We start from the raw sequence: 23,879 nt of genomic DNA, 5'->3' as shown, positions 1-23,879 counted from the left end.
TACATGATCTCTACTCAGATGCTAAAGATGCCACTAAAAACTAAGTGCTGATGATCCAGACTTGAAAATTACTTTTTTCCTAAGGAGAAGCTGGGCAGAAGAACTGCTGCTTGGATGCTTCCTTCAATACCATGCAATAAAGACAGAAGCAAAATACATGGTATTTGCATTGAGACTTACTGGATAAAGATCCAAAAACTGATGGGGATGATGTGGGAGGTTAAACCTAGCTGATGTTGATTATATTAATTGTACTTGGAATTTTTTCTGCTTGTGACTAAATCATGATTTAAATTTAATTCTTTATACTCAAAATCCAGAGCCAACTTGGTATGACACTTTGCATCTTTTTTGTTATTCATGGTTTGTGAACATCATGCTTTTTTGTGACTGAGTAACAAGCTGAAAGGAAAAGTAAGTGATCTGAGAAAGAACTGTTGAAGAGAGAAGATAATTTGAAAAATCCTGCTTACATCTATGCTCACCCCTAAGAATACAAATTTTCAGATCAAAGCAGTAGAAGACAACAGCCTGGTATCACCTATAATACAGATGGAAATTGAATCATGGAACACCCTATCATTCCCCTCTTCAGATCAGCAACTGAAATAGGTCAAACATGGAGGCCAAAGGGCACTTCACACTGTCACTTAAAAAAAAAAAAAAGCAATCTCAAAACATGCTTAACTAAATTATCTTCAGTGCAATTATCTGTGTGCTGTTGATATACATACTGTGATTTATTTATTATTTCCTAGAGCAATGACACCTGGAAATTGAATTTGTGAACACAGAACTTTTCCATTTGTTTTGGAACTGTTGTCTACTGAAAGCATCTCTCTCAAAATAAGCAGCCTAACTTCTTTCTTAGTCTTCCTTTCCATCTCCACATTGAAATGTTGATCATACTAGAAGGTAATTTAAAACTTTAAAAAACTTGTAAGAAGAAATCCACAATTTCTGGAGGGGTTCTTCCTACCCCCTCGCTTTTTTTTTGGTAGGGGAAAAACATTTTCAGACTTTGTTTGCCATAAACCCTATGTTATGGTAGTCAGCATTCACAGTACTTATATTTCAACAGCAGCCAAAATCCCACTTTCTTGGCTTCTCTGCAATAGAGTTTGCTCTCCCTGTTTTTCATTTGCTTTCATAAAACTTTCTAGTCCTTTGTTACATACAATACAGTTGTGCTTAGAACACTCTTCCAGTGTATCTTGCATGCACCGCAATTTGATAATACAGCTAAAATAAAATAATCTCCAGTTTCAAGGTCCCCACCCACAGTTTCACAGCACATTGCAATCTTCTGTTCGCTCATTAATTATTTTGCGAGTCTTCTTAACTGCTTATAATTGCCCACCAGATCATTAAGAAAAATGGCACACAGTGTTTGAGACAAGAGGATGGAGCAGGACACTTTTTGGTTTTAAAAAATAGGTGGATTAGTGAATACATGAATACCCATTTTGGGTTAGTGAATACATCTCTCCATATCTTTCACTAACAGGAGATTAAATCTACACCAAAAAGAGCTCAAAACTATTTTAGAGCACATTCACGAAAGAGAATAGATGAGTGCTTGGACTTAATGGAGTCTGCCATGCAATTAGCATTAACACTAATTACATGTAATCCTGGTCCTAAACTATGTACAGGAATTCCCAATCCTCTGAACAAAGAGGTGAATGATTGCAACTTTGGTAGTATCAACATGGTGAAGTAATTCAATTTCATTTATTCTCACTACCAATTACTAGTTTCAATATACTAAAATAAAAGATATCTGTTCTCACAGAAATTTCAAAGGAAACACATTTTTACTTGATGCCTAGCATCACTACTTTATTTCAACACAGTGCCTTCTGTGTAAAGATTTGAAGAAGTTTTAGTGAAGAAAAAAGGCTTAAGTCTTCTTGTAACTGAAGAGCCACTTTTCCATTCCCTATTACAGAACTCTTGGATCAGTTTTTATTTCACTAAATGAAAATTAGGAAAAAAGTGCCTGTAATTTCCTTGTCTTGCTCTTTGTCTAAGACTGAAGATGAGCCTACCTTTGGCATTTGCCCTGTATTTTGGTTCCTCTGTCACCACTGTCACCTCAGCTAGGCAAGACCACAAAAATCTAAAATGCTATTTCCATGGTTACAAGTGATCACTACAGCTATTTATTGTTTTCAGCATAAAACATATATTTACAGGCAGAGCCAAGATTAACAGATACCAGAGAGTAACACAGAACAGCATGCCACATGAAGACTTACTGTTCATCCTTAGGAAAACATACAGGAACAATAAAAAATTATACTTTGAAACAGACAATGGGACTGGAATGAGCTCAAACAAGGCAGAGAATAATGTAAGCCTCAAGCCTTCAGCTGAAGATGAGCTTTCAAGATTTCGTCATAAAATGTTGTGTAGGGAGCTGGGGTGTGAACAGAGAGGAGGGCAGCAAATGCAGTCAAGGGAAATCAAGCAAGGAGAGAGAGGCACACAGCAGCATCGGGAGGTATATGATGGCAGCAGTGAGAGATGAAACAGGAGCTACTGCTGTAGTTCATGGTCAGAGAAGCTAGAAATTTTGAGATGTTTAATACAAACAAATGCCACAGGACTTTTATTAGGCTTCACTTTTAATAACTCAACTGCCACATTCCAGCTGTTGCCTATTCACAAAAAGCTAAAGAATTAACATCCTGAAAAGCAAATCCTGCTGTCTTGCAGGGAGAGAGACACATTTCATGCACTTAGATCCTCTTTGCTTGCCACCTCAGGCAATGAAAAAAGATTTCTACACAGACATTTGTAAAACACACAACTATAGATTACATGCACATAGGACTATGATCCATTTGCTTTACGCAAACCAAATTTATTACAGCACAAGAAGAATTTTTGTTTTAGCAATAAAGAAGAAACACTTATCCAAATACCTATAAAGAAGAAATGTAAGCAAAAAAAATATGCTTATTAAGCAAACAGGACATACTACATATCAAAGTCTCATCTGCTCAATAATATGGGACACATCTGGGCATTATGCTTTGCAGCAAGGAAATAACAGACCAGCAGTATTATGGTTTGCTTGCTGCTACAGTTTGTTTCCTACTTATGGTAAATTATCCAATGCATGGACAGAAATTGCCACAGTATTTACTCCTTCTTCACTTAAATCAGACCTTTGAGTATTTACTGAGTGACATTTTATAGCTTACAAAGCAATCTGCCTTTCTTGTCTGGTACTCCTCTACCCAACATAATGCCAAACAGCTGACTATCTGCTTTCTAAAAATGGACTGTGCTGCAAACAGCATCCTGACAATTTAATAATTTGTCAAGGTACTTCAGTTATTATGAAGTACATATCATAGGGTTCAGAGGTAAGGTCATCTACTTACTCACCACGCAAAGTGCATCTGCTGATGCTAAAAAGCAACAATTAAAAAAATATCTGAGACATTCCTTGGCAGACTTGACTTTAACATTCAGATTCCACTATGCCTAACAGCAGTCACAGATCCCCAGCAATGCTTTTCTCTTCCCACTTGTGCACTGTTTGCTATTACCATGCTTTCTCTGTGTATGTTGTTGATCCACCTGGAGTGGAAATAAATTTAGATTGTCTTGTTTTGCATTGCAGGCAAGAGTTACCATGGGTGCAGAGTTCTGACACTGAAATAGGGTTTTTTGTTTGGTTGTTTTTTTGCTTGTTTTTTGTTTTTTTTTTTAATAAGAAATTTTCCCCAGGTAACACTAAGTTCTCTCTGCTTTTATAAAAGGAAAAAGTCTAATGTTTAAACACAAGCATTGATATGTTTAAATGTTAATTCTGGGAGAATAAATGGGACAAATGTGATCAGACACATCTGTATTTGAAAACCAGTTCTTATTGTGTATGTTCTGCAGCAAAAGAAACACAGACATTACTAAAAACGTTTTTATATATATTTCCAACAGATATATATATATATAAACCCATTAATATATTATGTAGATATAGACACAGATAGATGAGACTGTTGACAGTCACAGGGTAAATCTGCAATTTTATTTTGGTTCTGTAGCCCTTAAAATGTTTCCGACTGGATATGCAAATCAATACTTATTATACAAAATGTATGTCCTAGGCAAATGAGGAGACCCAGTCCTTTATGCTACAGAATATTCTCCTCCTATACTTCAGAATACATTTGCTTAATTTGTGCTGGGTCCCCACTACCATGCTAGAGAAGACTCAAAAAACCCCTTCATTAGCACACAATCAGCAGAGTGACTCAATCACTTCAGAGGACTCACTCTCCTCAGAGTTTCACTACAAAAACCTTTGCATCTAGTTATTGACATTAATAGGGATGATGTTTCTGCCAAGAGAGGAATCTCAACTTGTCCTGCTCTCCTTATCTTTACATAAGTCACGGTAGCTGATACCTTGACTTTCCATCTGAAATAATCTTCAGTCTTCTTTCTTTGTTAGTCCTGTCTGTTTAACCCTCATGACATAACGGATACTTGGACTTCACAAAAACGTTTATTTAGTTGATGTTTTACAAAAGACCAGCACTCTAAGAGTTAAATCAAGAACACCTTGTTTTCAGCTTTACCACCCTCATTTAGTTGGCTTTTACCCTGTTATTTTTTGAGATTAGAGCCTTTTTTAAAAGGTAGAAGGTTATGGCCTTCAATAGCACAGTATTTGTTTTTTCCCTTGCTTTGAAGCTCTATTGTCTGCTCTAGACAGAAATGCCCTATTATTTACAGTATACAGTATTATTATTTCAGGGCTACCATCATCTGCCAAATCAGCACAATGGTGCTGTGGTTAATTGCAGAGATGAGGAAGGGAATAGGGAAGCACCTCCTTTTAGTATGGCACCTATTGCTTCTCACTGCAATAGTGTCAATTTCCACAGTACTGGTCTTATTTCTAGGCACAGATATTAATTCACTCAGGAAAATGGGTGAAATAAGCTTTACCAATGCAAAATATGATATCAAGTTTAATATAAGGTATTTTCTTTTAAAATTTATACTTTAATGAGCAAACAATTTAATTAGTTCATAATACATTTTAGAGAAAAGCTTCTCTATATGCCTACTTAAGCAAAGTTAAGCAACCATATAAACATACGCACAGTAGAGCTAAGCTTACAACAATTCACAATGATTACCCCAGTTACCCCAGGGAGCACTGCTCTGAAGTCAACTTTAGGTCAGGCTGATCTTCTAAGATGTAGCAAATCCCAGCACTACACAGCAATTCACCCAAATTCCAGACATCCACCTGTGTAGGGAACTGAGGACCTGCACTGTGTACTCCTGAAGCATGTCACTAGGGTCTTTTCCCCCTTTTTGTCTCTTGAACATTTCCAGGATGCCCTGAGCGAATCTTTGAACTGAAAAATGTATTTTTCACACATTTAATATTGTTATGAAGATTATTTTTCTAAAAAAATAAAGGCAAAGCAAACAAAAAACCCCACTCCACTTTAAAAATGCTTACATACATTATACCACCATTCCCAGAAAACAAAAACAAAAACAAAAACAGACCTAGCAAGCATTTGGATTAAGAGTTCACATGATACATACTATGTTTTTTAATGCACTTCAGGCAAGGAGCATAGCATTAGAGCTTTAAGCAAAGCTTTTCTTTTACCTTTTCTCCAAAATGAAGATACTCTTACTGTTACCTTGGTGTAGATGAGGAAAACAGGCAACATGCTTCCCACCACTGCCAGCTATCAGGGATGAAGTCACTGTATAAATGCAAAGGCTAAAAGTGCAAAGACCTCAGGAGTCACAGGAGGACCTGTCCCCTTCCCTGAAGGAGCTCACCTTGACTGCTTAACTTTGCTTAAGTAGGCACAATCCCCCAGACACAGGGAGAGAGTAGTGAAGTCCACAGCCTGAGGCTGTATGCTTCAGCCAGCTTCTCCTCACTCTTGTGTCAGCTGCCTGTTGTCTGCTGCCTCCATATTACACTTTGGCTTTATAGTTAAGGAGAGGTGTAAATGTAAAAAAAAAAAAAAAAGAAAAAAAGAAAAAAAAAGTGCTTTATTACTAGGTGGAATTTAGCTTCCTGAATTTTCAAAAGGCATTTTTTTGTTGCTTTTATAGGAATACATATGCTCCTTTTGAAGGAAAGGCTTCTCTTGCAAGGCTGGAGGCTTTATTTGTTGGTTTTCTGTACCAATAAAATCAAATTACAGGTGTCAAGTGACATTTGCTTCAATGCTAAATACCTTATGTTAAGATGTCAATTAAAGTTTTTCTGAGGAGGAAAGTTCCTCAGCAAAGCATGAATGTATTAAGAATGAGTATACCATTCCCCAGAGGACAGAATATAAAACAACCTGTCAAGTAATCAAAGATAACCAAAGAGAATGTGTTAACTCCCTGATGTTTTTTTCTGTTCGGCATCAGATGAATGTAAGATCTTTTACCACCTGACGGAGCCCTGTTCTATTAATTCCTTGCTTCTCTCCTTCCATGCCCCTTTTATCGGCACTAAAAAGCTTCACAAACTGGTGGCTGACACAGACGCACACTGACTGTGCATTATTTTAAGGACAACACCAACTTCTACCAGCCAGAAAAATCTGTCAAGCACACACCACTTAAATAAATGAAGCACAGCTATGCTTTGAAACCTATTACTGAACTGTTAGTGGAAATTAAGATGCATTCAGCACTAGAAGCCTGTAGTGTTTACGTGCTGGTAAGAGAGAACAATGGAATTTGGTTTAATGCATCTGTGAGGACTGTTCCTTAATTCTTAGCAAAAGGCAACAGAAAATTTCATTAATTCAAGAAACCATTCCAAATAAAACTTTTCATATTTTGACTGAAAATATGCAATGTGATAAAAGATACTTGTAGGACCTGGAAACAGCTGCAATCTGGAAGTCAGAATTGTATCCTACACTAGTAAGATACTTAATGCACATTTAAAACACCAACTGAATCCAAATAGAAGACTACCTAGAGATGTAAGTGCTTGGAATGGGGTGAGCTGTACTATACCAAGAATTCCCCTTAGTTAATTTTAAAAATACCAACAAAACTCCTCACCATGGACAAGAGCTGATGAAGATACTTGGGTTTATTTCCTTAAAATAAAACACCAAACAAACAAACAAAACCCCACCCCAAAAAATCACCCACAGGTAACCAAAGATCAACATGCTTTGTAAAAGATCAGTTTTAGAGTCTAACTTCGACAAATTAAAATGGAGAAAATCTGGCCCAGGACATATCAATTACTTGTTTTTCAGGCTATCTAGACAGAATAGTATTTCTACTCTGAATCTCAACTTTTTGCAACATGTTTTTAACACAAAAATTGCACTTTCTCTCCCCCTGAAATCACTTTTAATTAACAATTAACAATTAATTAATTTAAATAACTTTTAATTAACAATGTTTTAGAATACAATGCATAAAGAGAAGGAAAAAGAAGAAGTCTTTGTTCTAGGTGTTAAAAGTCACATGCATAGCCTTCTGAGCTATATCAAAGGGCTATTTAAAGGTAGCCAAAGTTCATTGTGAATGCTTACCTTTTTTCCTCCTGTTACAAATTGCTTGAAGTGGGATCTTACAAATTGAGGATGAACAGCAACAATCTGGGGATGGTGGGGGAAGAAGCAAAGAGAGAACTGTGGCTTAAATACGAGTTTACATGAAGCACCACATCACTTTTTTAAACTAGATAACCCTTTGTCAATTATCAAGTATTACAGCTGAGCTCTTCTCTGAAGTAAAGCCTAGTATTTCAGACACTTGGTTGTTTTTCTTAGAAGATAATTCTTCATATTATATGCTGTATGACAAGCATGACACTGAGTGCCATGTAACACTAAACAGCTACTTTTCTGTATAGCAGGCTGCAGGATTAGGAACAATCAGAACAGAACTGCTATGAGCAAGTGTTACCCCAATTAAATCTGTCTGGGGCCTGCCTGAAGGGCACACATACCTTAGCCCTGTCAGAGGACAACATTGTGTAGCATCTTACACAGTTTCTTTGCCTTATGTGTTACAATGTCAAGTGTGGAGATCCAGCTGTATGAGCAGTAAAGACCCTAGAAGGCAAGTGAGTCACATCTAGCATGTGTGAAAACTTAACGATCTCATTCCTTTCCCCCACACCCTAAAGAACAGCTGCAACATGGAAGACTCCAAGCAGCAAAATGCAAACATTTGCCCACATCACCTTTCCTCCTACAAGAAATGTTTCTTGTTAAGAAGGACTGATTTTCCCATATGCCTAGTAGACATCCTTTTTCCAACAGTCAGGCAGACACACTTCTCTAAAGCAGAGTTAAATTCAGGTTTCCCCTTCAGATAGGGTACATCAATATCACTGCCCATTGCCTCATTTTGAGGCAGGTTTAATGGATATGAACTGTTTGCAAAATACTGACCTCCCATTTAGCAGAACTCTCAGATTTGTATCAAAAATCTACAAAGAAATATGCTGAGATGGGCAACACCTGAAACAGGACAATTTCTCTTCCACTTTCCTTTTGTATTTGAAAAACTCAATAATACTTCATACAAAACCATGATTGGCTTTCTTCCTACCTAACCAGATCAAAAGCTTTTATATTGAGATAGAAAACTACCTCCTAGTGACTTGAATAACACTGTAAGGAAGTGGTATTCCTCTCTCTCATTTATATTGAATGTGACCTTTCTGTTATTAAAGACAACACCACCACAATTACTAAAGATTAAAACAAGCACTTACTTTAATAGGACAGTCAAACGTTTCATGAAACTCTTCTGCTGAATATAATCCAAACACTTGTACCTGAAAAAGTATATTGAAAAACCAAAATTATTTACCTGATTTACACTGAACAATTAATACTGAAAGTAAAAACCTAACAACTCAAAGATTAATTTGAATGCTAACAGTGACACCTTATTTCCTAAAGGAAGACACAATTAACAATTGATATGGCTTGGTCTTCTACTGTGACATACCTCTAATATTTGCAGCAGTACAGAAGTGCTTTTATTAATATTTTTACTCCTTTTTTTTTGTTACAATCACAGTAAAAAAAAAATCCTTTTGCTTTAAGCTGATCAAATCTGTTTAACAGATAGCAACCTAACTATGGTAAGAGCAACAGAATAACATTCAGGAGAAAATAAATTAAAAATTCCTCCTTTCTGAGAAAGAATGGCAGGACTTTTTTTTCCCTTCTAGCAATACAGGGTTTACATAAGAAAATAAATTTGTGACAATAAAGCAAAACCAGCTTGAAATCCAAGTTCCATATATTTCTAGGCATCCTCTCCTTCTCCCAAGTGCATACAGTGCTATTTTGTTTTATTCCATGATCACTGGAAATGTCTTTCTCTAAAGATTCCTCCCTTCTCCTTTATATCAAGGTACCAGTACCTTAAAGAGTCAGCAAAGGAGTTGCACCAATCACCAATCAGAATATCTATCAGAATCAATCCATCTGAAGAATTATTTTTAAAAAAGTTTCTACTGTCAAGAGAATTAACAGATTTTTAAAATGTTTCCTTGCCTTAAGTTCAGAACAAGTACAGAGATATCAAGTGTAAATGAAATATTATTAGATGATATGACTACAGAATAAGGTACCTCCAGATTATTTTAAGTACAGCCCTCTTTGGACTCATATCTCCTCATTCAATAAACAATACTTCTTTTCCTTACTCTCAGATGAGACAGTTGACCACCCAGTTCCTGCAGAATTTAGGAATAAAATGGGGGTGAAGACTTATGGCCAGGAGTTAGTAACTCATTTACTAACTATGCTTTCCAGAAATAATAATAAATGTTTTGCTTTTTCATTATGGTTTCCACCCACTATCAGAAGTTGTTGAAACAAACTCATCCAAGGAGGGATGGACACCACTGAAGGAAGGGAGAAAATAGAGCATCCCATGGAGTGATCAGTGAGGAAATGTATCTGACAGCAATTCTACCTAAGAATGCTCTCAGATAGGCTCTCATTATTTTGTGGAAAATTTCCTGGAAAAGGCAATCCCTTCAGTAACTCTACACTGCATGTCCAGCATTGAATTCAATAATTCTAAAAGATCTTTTAACCTTATTCCTTTCTTCCCATCATGATTCCTTTGAGGGGGGAAATAAAAAAATAATAGTAATGAGAAAATAGAAATCCTTTTAGAGAAAGACCTGAAGAATAAAGTCAGTAAATATCAGTAATGGGCTACAAAAAGTGAGGCATAATTGTTCTAAAAAGATCAAATTAGAGCCCAAGAACACCCACAATTCCTGGTGTCTAAGAACACCCAAAACTCTTGCAGACCTTCAAGAAGACAGAGTAAAAATATTACGTTTCAGAGAAACTACAAGAGGAACTAAGCCATCAGCAAGGAACTAGGACATCCTTAGAGTAGCTCAAAGTTCAGCAGTCTCAGTGAAGTTAAAAACATCTCTAACCATCTCATTTTCTTTTCAAGCTTGTCTCCTGGATAAATCTCCTAAACAGCATTATCAGCTCAGTCCATTATTCATTAGTGAATATACTGCCTCTAACAACACACTTTAAAAATACTTCTGCATGCACTGTGTAGGGCTGAGCTACTGCTCCAATAGATTAGAAAAATCAATATTTGAAGACTATGAGATGTATCACAAAGCTGTGATTATGTAAGCCAGGCAAAGGGTTGTATTTGAATTGGACCTGGCTGTAAGCCTAGAAAACCTTTGGGCTGATGTCTAGAGGATTTTGCTTTCTGGGTTTTTGTTTTCATCAGTTGGCACATCATATTCAATACAATAGCCTACACAAAGTAAGAAACAGAGGAAAGAGAAAATAAGACAGAAAAAAGAAAGGAGGGGAAAAAAAAAATACATGGTTAAAACATAACACTGCAAATTCAGTGAAAGCAGAATCCGCAAAAATTACAAAACAGCCCTCTCAAATTAAAAGTAATTAATTAAAATTAGCAACAGTGCCTTCAACATTTTCCTAACATATCACTGAATATGGCAGTATGATATTTCTTTTGGAGTACGACAACAACATGGAGTGAGCTAAGAGGAAAAAACAATTCCACAAAAAATAAATGTTATCACTCTAGGGATAGCATCTAGCAGTTCTTAATGTCTCATATTCTCGAGAAAGAAAGTGATTCTTTTGCTATTACAAACCTATATTGGATTTATCTATTTCTACTTTCCATGACCACTCTGCTCATGATAGGCAGCTGAAAAAAGGATTTTACAATTCCTCTACATTTTGCTAGTCCTGTCTGATTTTAAATATCCAGAAGCCACCACTCCAGTGCATCCAGACTTAGCTCCTTCTTTGCTTCCACATGTGGAAAAAGTAAGCAACCTTCAGTGATCAAAAGGCAGGAAAACAAGTCACGTTTCTTGAAAAATTATCAATGTAATATCAATGTAATTCACAGATATTCTTAACATCAATATCGTCACAGGCATTAGAGATGACACTAAAACACACAAATACATGGGTTTTCAATATACTTTGTATTTCTTCATATAAAGAAAGTTACAAGCCAGAATAAGAGTGCCAATTACACTCTTCTTATGTAATGACATGGAAGCTTTAGCAAAATCGGGAGTCATATCCAGGTTTTTCAAGACAGTATAAAATTAACTATATACAAAACTAACACAAAAAACTAACCTACAAATCTCCAGAATTCTGAGGATGCCAGGCTGATTCCTGTTCTATTTATTTGAGCACCAAAATTCACTTATACCCTAACATTTCAATACCCAGCAGCTATAATAGAGGGCTGGTGTTGGTTATGATTTCTGCTCCTTTCCATGCCAGTGGTGACCAGCTGCAGCTGACTTCATTAGAAAGGAAGATTTGCAAAGAATCAAATGTGTAGTACATAAAAGCTGCAAGTGGCTCCCAAAGCATTTGTTGGACGTGTATGACATACATGCAACAGGTTTTGACACTGGGTTTGGATGTTGACTGTCAAGAAGAGGGTTAGAAAATTGTACTGTGCTTCTGTACTCTCCCCCCAAGTCTATACAGCTAGATCAAATCTAGTTTGAGAGTCAGAAATATATTGGCCAGCAGAACAGATATGAGGAGGAGGAGGTTCTCATCATAAAGCCTTCCTGCAAGAAAATAAATGGTTTCTATCTCTGTTATATTGGATCCACTTTGATATATGAAAATGCACTCTGCTTATAGCAAAATAGAACATATCTTCATTAATTACTAATTATTACTGTTAGAGTATACTTGCAGCTGACTCAAAATTCCCAGGTCTCTTCATTACATCTGCTTATTTGTTTGAAACTGATTTAAGAAAACTGTTTTACTGTACCTGTTTACTGTTTTTTTTCCCCTTGTTTTCTTAAAAAAGGGATTTCACCACTTTTACATATTTAATCAAATTAATGAAGACTTTGTAACTACTTGTATAAGTATTTTAACTGCTTACAATATCAACACTCCCACTGTAGTAAGGAAAGAGGTATAAGGAATGAAAATTACACTTTTGTTATGACCAGAATCTATAAGTGCTACATTATTTGGCCAGGAATCTTCTTATTCAGTAAGATTTTTTTTATACATTAAAATTTTCTTATACAGTAGCACAATATAAAAACTATTTATTTTAATCAATTTTAAGGGTTGATTATTTCACAGACAGAAGCCTTTCTGGATCATGTGGAAAATCTAACTTCTAAAATACCCAGATCTTTTAAATCTCCAGATGAATTTTTCACAAGTGTAGAATATGGTGAAGCACTAATGTCCCTGGACTCTATGAATGCAAATATGCTGAATATTGTACCTGTGATACTCCATCCCTGTGGCTGTGAGACTGTATTTTACTTTGCCTTGTATAGTATGTAATGTCACACACTGGATCCACAACTGCTATTTCACTAAATGAAGACAGAGTTACTATTTAAAGTATTGAAGTATTTTCAAATAGAGCCACACCAGAGTAGTGATTATGGGTTTTTCGGTATTTCTGAAATGAAATAAGTATATTTAATATTAGCTTTGTAAACAAAAAAAATGTGTATGGCTTGCAGTCTCACTGCAGCATAGTGGATCACTGACAGTCATCTACAGTCACATCTAAGGAGCCCTTACAGTAAGTGCTTGATCCCAAACACCATAGGAAAACCTAAACCAACAGTGCTAGCTCAACATTTTTATTAGCTTGCACAATTTCTCACCCTTGCCTTATCTTGCTTAGACAAATACGATACTCTTGTGGTGTTTCACACAGGATGTAAAATTCTACAACCACTTTAATAGGCACTAGTATCCTAATTACTGTGCCAAGATACTGACATCAAGATATCTCTCAGAAATAAGAGGCCTGGATACACAAACTCTCTGCCTGCCCGTTGAGTGAAAAAAACCTCTATTTGTAAGGAAAAAACCCAAATGCATGCAGTCTAAAGGGGCTGTTTCCCCATTTTTCCTACTGCAAATTCCAGCTGTATTTTAATTTAAAGAACTTCAACTGAATGCAATATTAGGATTACCAACACTCCTCCTCCCCCATGTCTACTGTGTAAGAAATGTTCTCCTGAGAAGTAAACGGGATATTGAGAAATCATTTAAATTACTTTTAATGCATTTCATTTGTATACGGGCACCATATGAAAACTGTGCATTAGAATTTTATCATTGCAAACCAACATTAGAAAATACTGTCATCCACTGAAAAAACAAAAAGACATTCTTATAACTGGAAAATCAATCACCAAAACCACTAAATGTCACAGCTCAACATTCCTGAGAAGCACTGATAATTGTTACTTACACACTGCACAAATGATATATGTCCTCACTCAAGGAAGTAGGTGTCAGTTTTTTAGGAAACTGTACATATATTGATTTTACATTTATTTAATGTGGCTGTTGTAAGACACTTTGTTCTTCTGTTAAACTATGATTGTTTATCAAAAGATTCTGTAATTCAAGAGAAACATTCATAAAGTGTGTGAAAATGAAAACCACCATCCCACAGAAATCATGTCCACAAAATCCAATTTTGTGGATTTATAGCAGAGAGGCATTAAACTACTGTCTTGCAGGAACAGCAGAGTAGTCAATGAAGTATAACTGGCACAGCAGTAATGATTAAGTTGACATGTCCTCCTGTCACAGCTGTTAATCAGCTTAATAGCAGTTACATTATTGACATTCTTGTAATTACTTTTCCTACAGCATATTTGTGCAAAATATATTTGACTTTAATTTTGAGTATTCAAGGGTGAGTTCAGTTCTCAAAAGATATGGTTGGAGTAGTGGTGCACTATGTACAAGTTATCACAATTATCCTAGTGTAATACTAGGACTACCTGAACAACCTGCTATCTCAGCAAATATATAAAGAGATTTGTTGTACCTTCCCATCTTCTGAGCAAACACCCATGTGTTCTCCACTTTCATCCAGGCTGATCTGATTTATCTTCACTGGGCTCTAGAGAAAGAGAACAAGGAAAAAATACTTTTAAAGTTACATCAACAATGACATGCACTTTGAAAGATTTACTTGTTAACAACTGAGTAATGTTTAGTTGCATGAATCAAAAAATCCTCAAAGAATATATATTTCTATGACAAAGCCAAACGACAGCCTTCTTTCCAGACTTCTGCCTAACTCCAAAATTTTGACTTTTCTTTTACAGTTACCTGCCTCAGGGCTCTGGAACTCCCATGAAATGTCAGGCTCCCAGATCTGAAGCATCTGTGCCTGCTCACCATGGCTATTAGTTCCTGCCATCAAAATTTTGGATAAAATATGGTGACCACACAGTCATCAGGGCAACTGGAAATTTTTCTAGTTTGGTCTGATGGCTAGGCTTGAAATTATTTGTTTCTTCAAACTCCTTCTCTTACCTTCATTTTTGGTTTTAATACTGTACTCAGAGTGAGTATTAAAAGGTCTTGAAGTGCAACACAGGATTACTTGTTCTTATACAAATATAGAGAAAAGCCTGAAAATCATCCCAATACAATAAATTTTCTCTTCCCTATCCAAAAATACTTTGGCAGGTTTAGAGAGTATCTGCTACTGTTTACTTAGATTAAACAGCTATCCACACCTGAGGTATGGAAGACTAATTTACAACATCATTTGGATAGCCTGATGCATATCCTCTTGCATGCAAAACCAAATTCAATTATATTCAGGTACCAAGAAACTTCTTATGTACCATGATCCTGATTTCACCCTCTGTAACAAACAGCTCATCATTTCAAGAATCACTGAAGGATCTTCACACAGGTAAGTCTCTCACACTTTTAAGAACTTTTTTCTTATTCTCATAAAATATTTAATGGATTGAACCACAACTTAGATGACTCCTGCGGTTCTGAGCATGATAAAAGAAATCCATCATATGTTTGTGTAAAAATAAAGCGTCATTGGAAGAGCACTGAAGTTGTGGGACCACATTAGATGCTACACAACTGTGTCTGAAGTATTACAGATCCTTATATATGCTATGGCAGTTGGAATTGCATTAAAAGTACATAATAAGTATAAAAAAACACACTGCCCATATGGGCTATTCTACAGCAAATAAACCAAGGTGCTTTCGCACCCTTTGGAAAGTTTTTTCCCCCATAATCTTTCACACACACAGTAAATTCCAGCTCAGAGAAAGGAAGCTTTTCTCTCATCCACTTTGAAAATAGCATATGCCCAAATCATATTTTCTAGAAGCTTTTTTATAATCAAGGTTGATGACAACTGAACACTGCCATAGTTGCCTGACGAGTTGGGAAAATTGTCCTGCCCATTTACTTTCCTGCTTTCTTGTGTGCAGAATATGTAATTCTTGGTCTCACCACAAAATAGCACCTGGAAATACTGTAATTACTGCCTATCACAAAGTGGTCTTTCTATGGTGTGTTGTTTGCAGGGAAGTTCACTGGGAATTTAAACCAATTGTCCTTGACTTATGTGCTCCAGAAGTATTTTCACTTGCCACAGATGGGTTATGATGAGTTGCTACATTTCAAGATCAGACACCAGTGCATGACTAGCAGTGCAGGCAGCTGGTGCACATCCCACCAGCTGTGTTCCTCCTATCATATTTAGGGGGTATCAGTACAGGAATACAGCTCAAGTCCATCAACTTGATGGTATGGCTAACATCCTTGTAAAAGCCTTGTTACACACAGAATTGGCTAATTCCAAGACTGGAGGATGCTGAGTAAGGCAAGATGTATCAGTTGTCAGTCTGACTTTCTAGAGAATCTTCACAAACAGCATGTACTTTTCTTCCTACCTTGCCTTGGAAAATGCCTTTCTAAATTTCTGTTTTGTTCATCAAGGTGCAAAAGAAGGCTCTGCCTCTGTCTAGGGGTGGGCATGGGGAAAAAGCTAGCATGTCTGCACAATTTCCTCTATAACAAGGAACATCTATGGCCTTCTGAAAGGACAAGCATAGAAAGTTTAACTGAGTTTATCATGGAAGTGGCATGTTTTTTTTGTTCTGGACTGCATCTAAGTTGCCATTGTCACAACTTTCTCACTTAGCTTCTTCTCTTCATTTGTTATATTGCAATTGCAAAGACAAAACATCTGTCTTAAGAAGTACTGTCTTGGCACAGGGTCATACACACAGGTACAGTGTTCAACTGGTCATGTTCTTCTCATTACTCCAGCAACTACATCTACCATCAAGTTGACATCACAGCAACAGTAGACCTGGCAGCACTCCAGTGTGATGGGCCTTGTTGGAGGCACTACTGCAACAAAACCCAAAACAAAATGACACAAAACAGAACACATCAGAGAAGCTGATGGCTCAATCCTACAGTCCACACTTTTCCTATTTTCCTGTCAAATGGCTTTGATAAAGTTTGATTCTGAAAAAAATGAAATGTAGAAAATAGGCAAAGTGGACTACATAAGCTATCTTCACATAAACGCTGAAGATGAGGATCAGGATGATGCAATTAATCTGTTGGGATGTGGTTTGAAAGCCATATGGCAATACTTTGGAGATTAAATGTGTGATTGTACTCAGGTAATTAACAGTGCTCAACAAAGCAAAACCTCTCCTGCAGGATACTAAGGATAACAGGAACGGCTTCTAAAGGTATGTGGCAAGCAAAAGAAAGATTATGGATAATGTGGGAAGAAAATAGGAGACCTGGCTACCCTGGACAAAGAGGAGGCTGGGGTTCACAGTGACTTCCGTGCCTCTGTCTTCACTGGCAAGTGCTCCAGCCACACCACCCAAGTCAAGAAAGGCAGATGCAGGGACTGGGAGGATGAAGATCCTGAGCCCCCTGTAGGAGAGGATCAGGTTCGAGACCATCTAAGGAACCTGAATGTGCACAAGTCTATGGGACCCAATGAAGTTCATCCATGGGTCCTGACGGAGCTGGCAGATGAAGTTGCCAAACCACTATCCATCATTTTTGAAAACTTGTATCAGGTGAAGTCCTTGGTGACTGGAAGAAGGGAAATATAAACCTCATTTTTAAAAAGGGAAAAGTGGAAGATATGGGGAACTACTGACCAGTCAGTTTCACCTCTGTACCAGGCAAGATCACACAGCAGATTCTACAGGAAACCATGCTAAGGTACTGGCCAACAAAGAGGTGACTCACAACAGCTAAAATGGTTTTAAAAGGAGAAAATCAGCCTAACAAATTTGGTGACCTTCTATGACAGGGCTGCAGTATTGGTGGACAGGGGCAGAGCAACTGTCATTGTCTACGTGGACAAAATGCCAAGTGTTTCACACTCCTGCATGACATCCTTGTCTTCAGACCTGAGAGACAGGGATTTGATGGTGGAACCACTTGGTGGATACAGAACTGGCTGGATGGCCACAAACACGGAGTTTTGGTCAGTGGCTCACAGTCCACATGGAGACCAGTGATGAGTGGCAGTATTGGTGGACAGGGGCAGAGCAACTGTCATTGTCTACGTGGACAAAATGCAAAGTGTTTCACACTCCTGCATGACATCCTTGTCTTCAGACCTGAGAGACAGGGATTTGATGGTGGAACCACTTGGTGGATACAGAACTGGCTGGATGGCCACAAACACGGAGTTTTGGTCAGTGGCTCACAGTCCACATGGAGACCAGTGATGAGTGGCGTCCCTCAGGTGTCCATACTGGGCCTGATACTGTTCAAAACATTTTTGTTGGTGACATGGACAGTGGGATCACGGTGTCTCAGCAAGTTCACTGATGACACCAGTCTGTGTGACAGACGGCAGAAGCAAACCTTATAAAGTTCAACAAAGCAAAGTGCAAGGTCCTACACTATTGGGACACTTAAGACAGATAATGGACTTAACATAAAAGATTTGATAACAGGATGCCTCGGCAATAGCAAACAGAACTTTGAGGATTAAATCAAGATTGCAAGAAGATTAAATCAGACTGACTTACTGGAAAAAGAAAATCACATCAAACTCTGTAAGGAAGAGACGTAAAATGCAAGAGATGCTGTAAAATACATAAATTTGTTTATGTGATGATTAATCCAATCCTGGTAGTAAAACACTACTAGTCTTCCTAGAATAAGTATATCAGCAGTTGTACTTCACAATAAATTTGGATTCTTTGACTATTTCATGGAGACTCCATCTCTCTTCCTCGCCAACACCTGGGTCACTGCAATCCCAGACACACCAATGGGCTGGGCAGAGAAGTGACAGAGAGCAGCCTTGGTAAGAAAGACTTGGGGCTGACAGGTGATGAAAAACTCCACATGAGCCAGCTGTGTGTTCTCACAGCCCAGAAAGCCAATTGAACCTTGGGCTGCATCACAAGGAATGTGGCCAGCAGGTCAAAGGAGATGATTCTGCTCCTCTACTCTGCTCATGTGAGATCCCAACTGAAATACTGCATTCAGTTCTGGTGTCTCCAACATCAGGAGGACATGAAACTGTTGGAGCAAGTCCAGAGGAGGGTCATGAAGTTTGTAAGAGGACTGAAGTACCTCCTTTATGAAGACAGGCTGAAAAAGCTGAGGCTGTTCAGCCTGGAGAAAAGAAGGTTGCATGGATACCTCATGGCCAACTTCCAGTATCTGACAAGAAAGTTTGGAGAAGGACTCTTCATCAGGAACTGCAATGATAAGATAAGGAGTAAGAAGTACAAATGAAAAAGGGAAAATTTAGGTTAGATATTAGGAAGAAATTATATACTGTGAGCGTGATGAGACACTGAACAGGTTGCCCAGAGAGGTTCTGGATATCCCAACACTGATACTGTTCAAAGGTAGGCTGAATAAGGCCTTGAGCGACTTCGTCCAGGGGGAGGTGTCTCTGCAGGGGAGATTAGGACTATGTAAAATTTACATTCTAACCACTTAACATTCTGTGATTCTAAGATTCTAGAATGTTGTTAGTGGAAAAAATGGGTGATTCCAGAGTATTTGCATTTTTCCCATATTCAAAATAGCACACCATACTTCCAGACTTGTTCTATTTTTAAACAGAAGTTTAATGATGCAGTATTTCATAACAGCATATATATTATAAGTAGCAATTTGTTACAAGCCTTCTGCACGCCCAACATCTCCATCAGTTGCTATTAACTTTTTCTTTCTCCTATAATTTTTTCCTCTTCTTGTTCAGAGTTAAATAACTGTCAAGCCTATGACTTCCAGAAATATGTTCCACTGGAGAGTTGTTTGAGAATTAAGACCTCAACTTATCCAGGAAATCAGAAAGAAAAGATCACAGATAAAATTGGTACATATACTATCTAAACCAAGTGTTCCTTCCAGAATTAGCTCCAATTCTTCTTTTCATAACCATAATTTGTTTAAATACACTTTTGTGCCAATCAGCAAAGCTACTTACTGTTTCAAATTTAATTGCATTAAATTAATTAAATTAAATTGCATCAGCATTAATTGCATTTAATTGCATCCAATATCCTGTGGATAATTTTGATATTTTAGGAAGGGGGAACATAAATAATATTGTGGGTCACCCCCTCCCACCTTGCTTTTATTTTTTGTTTTTTATTAAATGTTATAAACTCAGGCATGAAGTTACATTTGCCTTTCCCTTATGTTTTTCTTTAAAGCTTTGTCCAGCTAACCCACTAATGAGTTTATTTGTCTGACAAAAGAAAACAGGCTTTGGATTTTACAGTAAAGTAATAAATGCCCTTCCTGCATGATCTACCTTTACATGTCTACAAAAGATGAAGAATCACTGAAGGTTAGAGAAGACAAAAGTAGTCACTAACTCATAATTTGAAGAACTGATTATTTAATACAGTTGGAACCATGATACACACTGGGGTTTGGTCACTTGACAGTTGTACTGACTGTTGTATTCTAAATGGGTATTGGAAAAAAACTGTAACGTGTAAAAGAATCTAAAATTTAGAACACATAATAGAGATGATCTGATCTTAAGCCTTATGTAATAAAACCACAGACACCTGTATATAAAATGTTGAAAAAACTACTATTTATTATTTTCTTAGCACTACATTGAGTAATCTTTTTTTTTACATAATCAGGATCCCTAGCATTAGGCCAATCAAGTAAAAATACATGGCTACTTTGTGATCAGAATGATACTTCCAGTACTGTATAAGTGATAAGAATACACACTAAATTTCTCAAACAACATAATTCAAATTTGGCAATAAGGTGGATCGTGTTAGTTAGGAATGGAAATGCACTTAAATGATTTACCTGGGAACAGCTTCAGAATTTCATACACTGTTGAAGTACCAGCAAAAAAGGAAGAAATACCTTCAGCTGAATTTCCATTAACTGCAGTTTTCCTTCTGATGGAGACATGTTTGGAATTCTGGACAACATAAGTAAGTTTGACTGCTCAAAATCAATAATGTCAAGATGACACTATAGAACAAAAAACCCCGTTACCTTAATGGACGAAAGAGAAGTTTAGGTAGCAGAAGAGAAAGCTAGCAGACACCTTGCACATAAAGATCTAAATGCACACTTTTTCAAAATCCTAAATTTAAAGGAAAGGAAAATCAAATCTCTAGCAGCAAATGTACCTTATGTGATAATCAATTACCTAATGTAAAATGCTTGAAATAAATGCTCTTACTATGGATTAAGTCAGCTCTTCAATTAGGAGTAAATTCATGGCCACTCAGAAAGCTTTTTTAAATTGTGTTCTTTGTGGCAACTCCTTCTCCCCTGACACTCATCATCAACCCACCTTATACAATCAGTCCCCCAATGGTGAACCTGAGAAATCAATCTGCTAATGTATAATTTGTAAAGCTCCCCCGACTAACAAATGGATAATTGATTCTTTCACAAATGCTGCATCCCAATGGATTTGAAGTGGATGAACACGAAACATAAGACTGGATTTCACTCCAATTCTGTGAGAAATGCAATATTTACAAGCTAGAAATCTAAACATTTTAATAGTTGTCTGTGACTTCATGCCTTTTAGCCATGGTTTGCAGGCAAACCACATGCACATTAGGAGTGTGAAAAGCAAAGCAGTGTTCAATCATACTTACAGCAAAACTCATTTTACTTCAAGAGGTTCCCATCACTTCTACAATCCCCTTAATCAGTGCTTTCATCCACTCTTTTTGAGAATTGTCATCAATTTTTCCTAAATTAATTTAAACATATTTATTTGTGTGTGAGGAACCAATTTAACTTTGGTTTATTTCAATAGTGATTGTCAGAGGCACATGGGGGAGGGGTTGCCCATCTGACACATGCAGGAGGCAACTTGAAGAAGCCTTGTCTCTAGAAGGACTTCACCTGGCAACATGGGACTTCACCTCCTCCCATGGGGCAGTCAGTAGAACACACTGAACTCCCCAGAGAGGCTTCTCCAATCAGATGATGAAAGGTCTCCACCAAAGGCCTGCCATGGAAGGTTGGACTGGACAATGGTCTTCTGCCAGCAGGCAGACTTTGGGAAGAGCCAGAGAGCATAAAAATTAACTGCACCACGAGCGGTGGGGGGCTTTGAAGACTGCTTTTTGCTTTTGGAGGCTTTTTGGTTTTATGTTTTTTGTGTCTTTTTGGGAACTTGTCTTTCGGCTAGAGGCTTTTGAGATTTGCTTTTTACCTTCAGCTTCAGCCTGCTGAGGGGCTCGCTGCTGTGACCTTGCTGGCTTGCTCGCACCCTGGCCTGGCCCCAGCTCGCCCTGGCGCCTGTCCTCCTCCCTGTGTCTGATCGAGCCCCTCATTGCGATGCTCACCCCGGCCGTGTCCAGGGTCCTGACCCTCCTGTGCCTACTCCGCATGCCTGGCGCCACCATCGCGGGAGACTCGCGTGGGCTCGTGAAGAGCCAGCCCATCCACGGGCAGGCAGGCACACACTGACCGTCACCTGGACACCGCGGCACTCCCCTCTGACTCGCAGGTGGCAACGACCTCTCTTCCGCTCTGTCTCCTCTCCCTCTCTCTCCCTCCCCTCTTCCCCACTCCTTTTCCATTTTCCTTACTTCTTTTCTGTCTTTTCCAGCCCTCTTTAGTTTGGGCAATTCCTTTTACTTTTTGGGGTTTTTTTTATGGGTTTTGTTTTGGTTTTTTTTTTTTTTCATTATCAATAAACAGTTCTCAGATACAACGTTTGCCTTGTTCGGCTTACTTTAGTTCCTGACCACCCATTTCTAAAAGAACTCCTTGCCGTTTCTCTCAGGGGGACACGACACTGTGCATACACATACACATACACATATATACTGAAAGAAGAAAAACACCTAAGGATCTTTTCTGCTACATGAATATCAGTCTGGATCTGCATAATGATTATGTAGCTGTTCTCTATACTGAGGCAAATTGTATGCACACAGTTGCATTGTAATAAAAAAACCTGCCTCCTAAACGTGCCTAGTTTTCATTTATTCATGTTTCATCTGCATGCCATTCACATAAATAAGCATGCAAAGCTCCAATGTATAGCAATATGATCGATCAAGTCATGGTTTTATACGTTAGCCTACTGAGTATGGATTACCATTATTATATTTGTATTATTTCCACCATGGTGGAGGTATTCAAATGTAAAATACTGATTTGCAAACAGACACCACCTCAGTTATTGTCATAACTAAGCTAAGATCCTGACAAAATACAAACCTTTCTCTATGTAGGATGACAAACTTGCTTTGAAAAGCACCCCAAATCCTCAGCAACAGCTATGCACAACTGTATTATATGTTGTTGTTGTGTGTCTCATCTCTTTTGACTTCAAAACACTCATACCCAGAGATCTCCTGTACTGAGGAACTGTCTTTAAAAAGAAACTGAACCCATGCACTTTTCTTGCCCCGAATGCTGCAGTGTCGCACTGACTCACATGTATTTCATTCATACAGTACAGGCAAAAGCAACTCAAAACCCAAATTCTGATGCTGTACCATGATTTACCAATAAAAAGAAAGAAGTACACACATACCTGAGAAAAAAATACACATGTGTATGTATTTACACATAGCTGAGAAACAAAGCACAATAGCACAAATGTCTAAATTGAAAATGCAGCTGTAGGAATTACAGATGTTCACTACTACCTGCAACAAAGTAGCATACTCTATATTCACAACACCCCAAGTTTCATTTGCTGAAAATTTACTTATAGGCACCAAAGATGTTTAGTTCAACAATATTAGCAGCAAAATTCTTGTAAGTGAGAACTCTAGCTCCATTGCATTTCCTGTAACACTCTTGAATCTGTCATTCTCCAAATGAAAAATGGGAGATTATGTTGGTTAGAAGAAAAGGGAGGGGGGAAGGCTCAGGGGAGTGACAAGATCTGGGACACAGAACAATAACAACATTAACTTTTACCTTGTCTGCAGGAAGGCAGACCTTAGCTACAAAAAAGAAAGATCTCAAAAGCTTGTCTAAAACTAAGGGAATGTAAGGACAAGAAGTCATACATAGTCTAAGACAGTGAGA

General features: G+C 37.7%; 1 protein-coding gene across 5 annotated transcripts in view; it reads right to left on the bottom strand.

The window, feature by feature from the left end:
• The window catches only part of VPS41 (VPS41 subunit of HOPS complex), a 109,487-nt gene that overhangs the window by 49,755 nt on the left and 35,853 nt on the right, over window positions 1-23,879 (bottom strand). For 4 of the 5 annotated variants that reach the window (XM_021546640.3, XM_085570686.1, XM_021546648.3 and 1 more), the window contains 3 exons: window positions 14,374-14,448; window positions 8,747-8,809; window positions 7,554-7,619 (listed from right to left, as the gene is read on the bottom strand). In XM_021546640.3, coding sequence (XP_021402315.1) covers window positions 7,554-7,619; window positions 8,747-8,809; window positions 14,374-14,448 — 204 coding nt within the window. Of the gene's footprint in view, window positions 1-5,832; window positions 5,944-7,553; window positions 7,620-8,746; window positions 8,810-14,373; window positions 14,449-23,879 lie in introns of those variants that run through there. The other variant, XM_085570693.1, reaches the window with a different exon arrangement.

Source organism: Lonchura striata, chromosome 2 (assembly GCF_050655825.1).
Source record: "Lonchura striata isolate lonStrDom1 chromosome 2, ASM5065582v1, whole genome shotgun sequence".
NCBI classification, from domain to species: domain Eukaryota; kingdom Metazoa; phylum Chordata; class Aves; order Passeriformes; family Estrildidae; genus Lonchura; species Lonchura striata.
The sequence above is the reverse complement of the archived record's forward strand: the minus strand, read 5'-3'. Positions and strand labels throughout refer to the sequence as shown.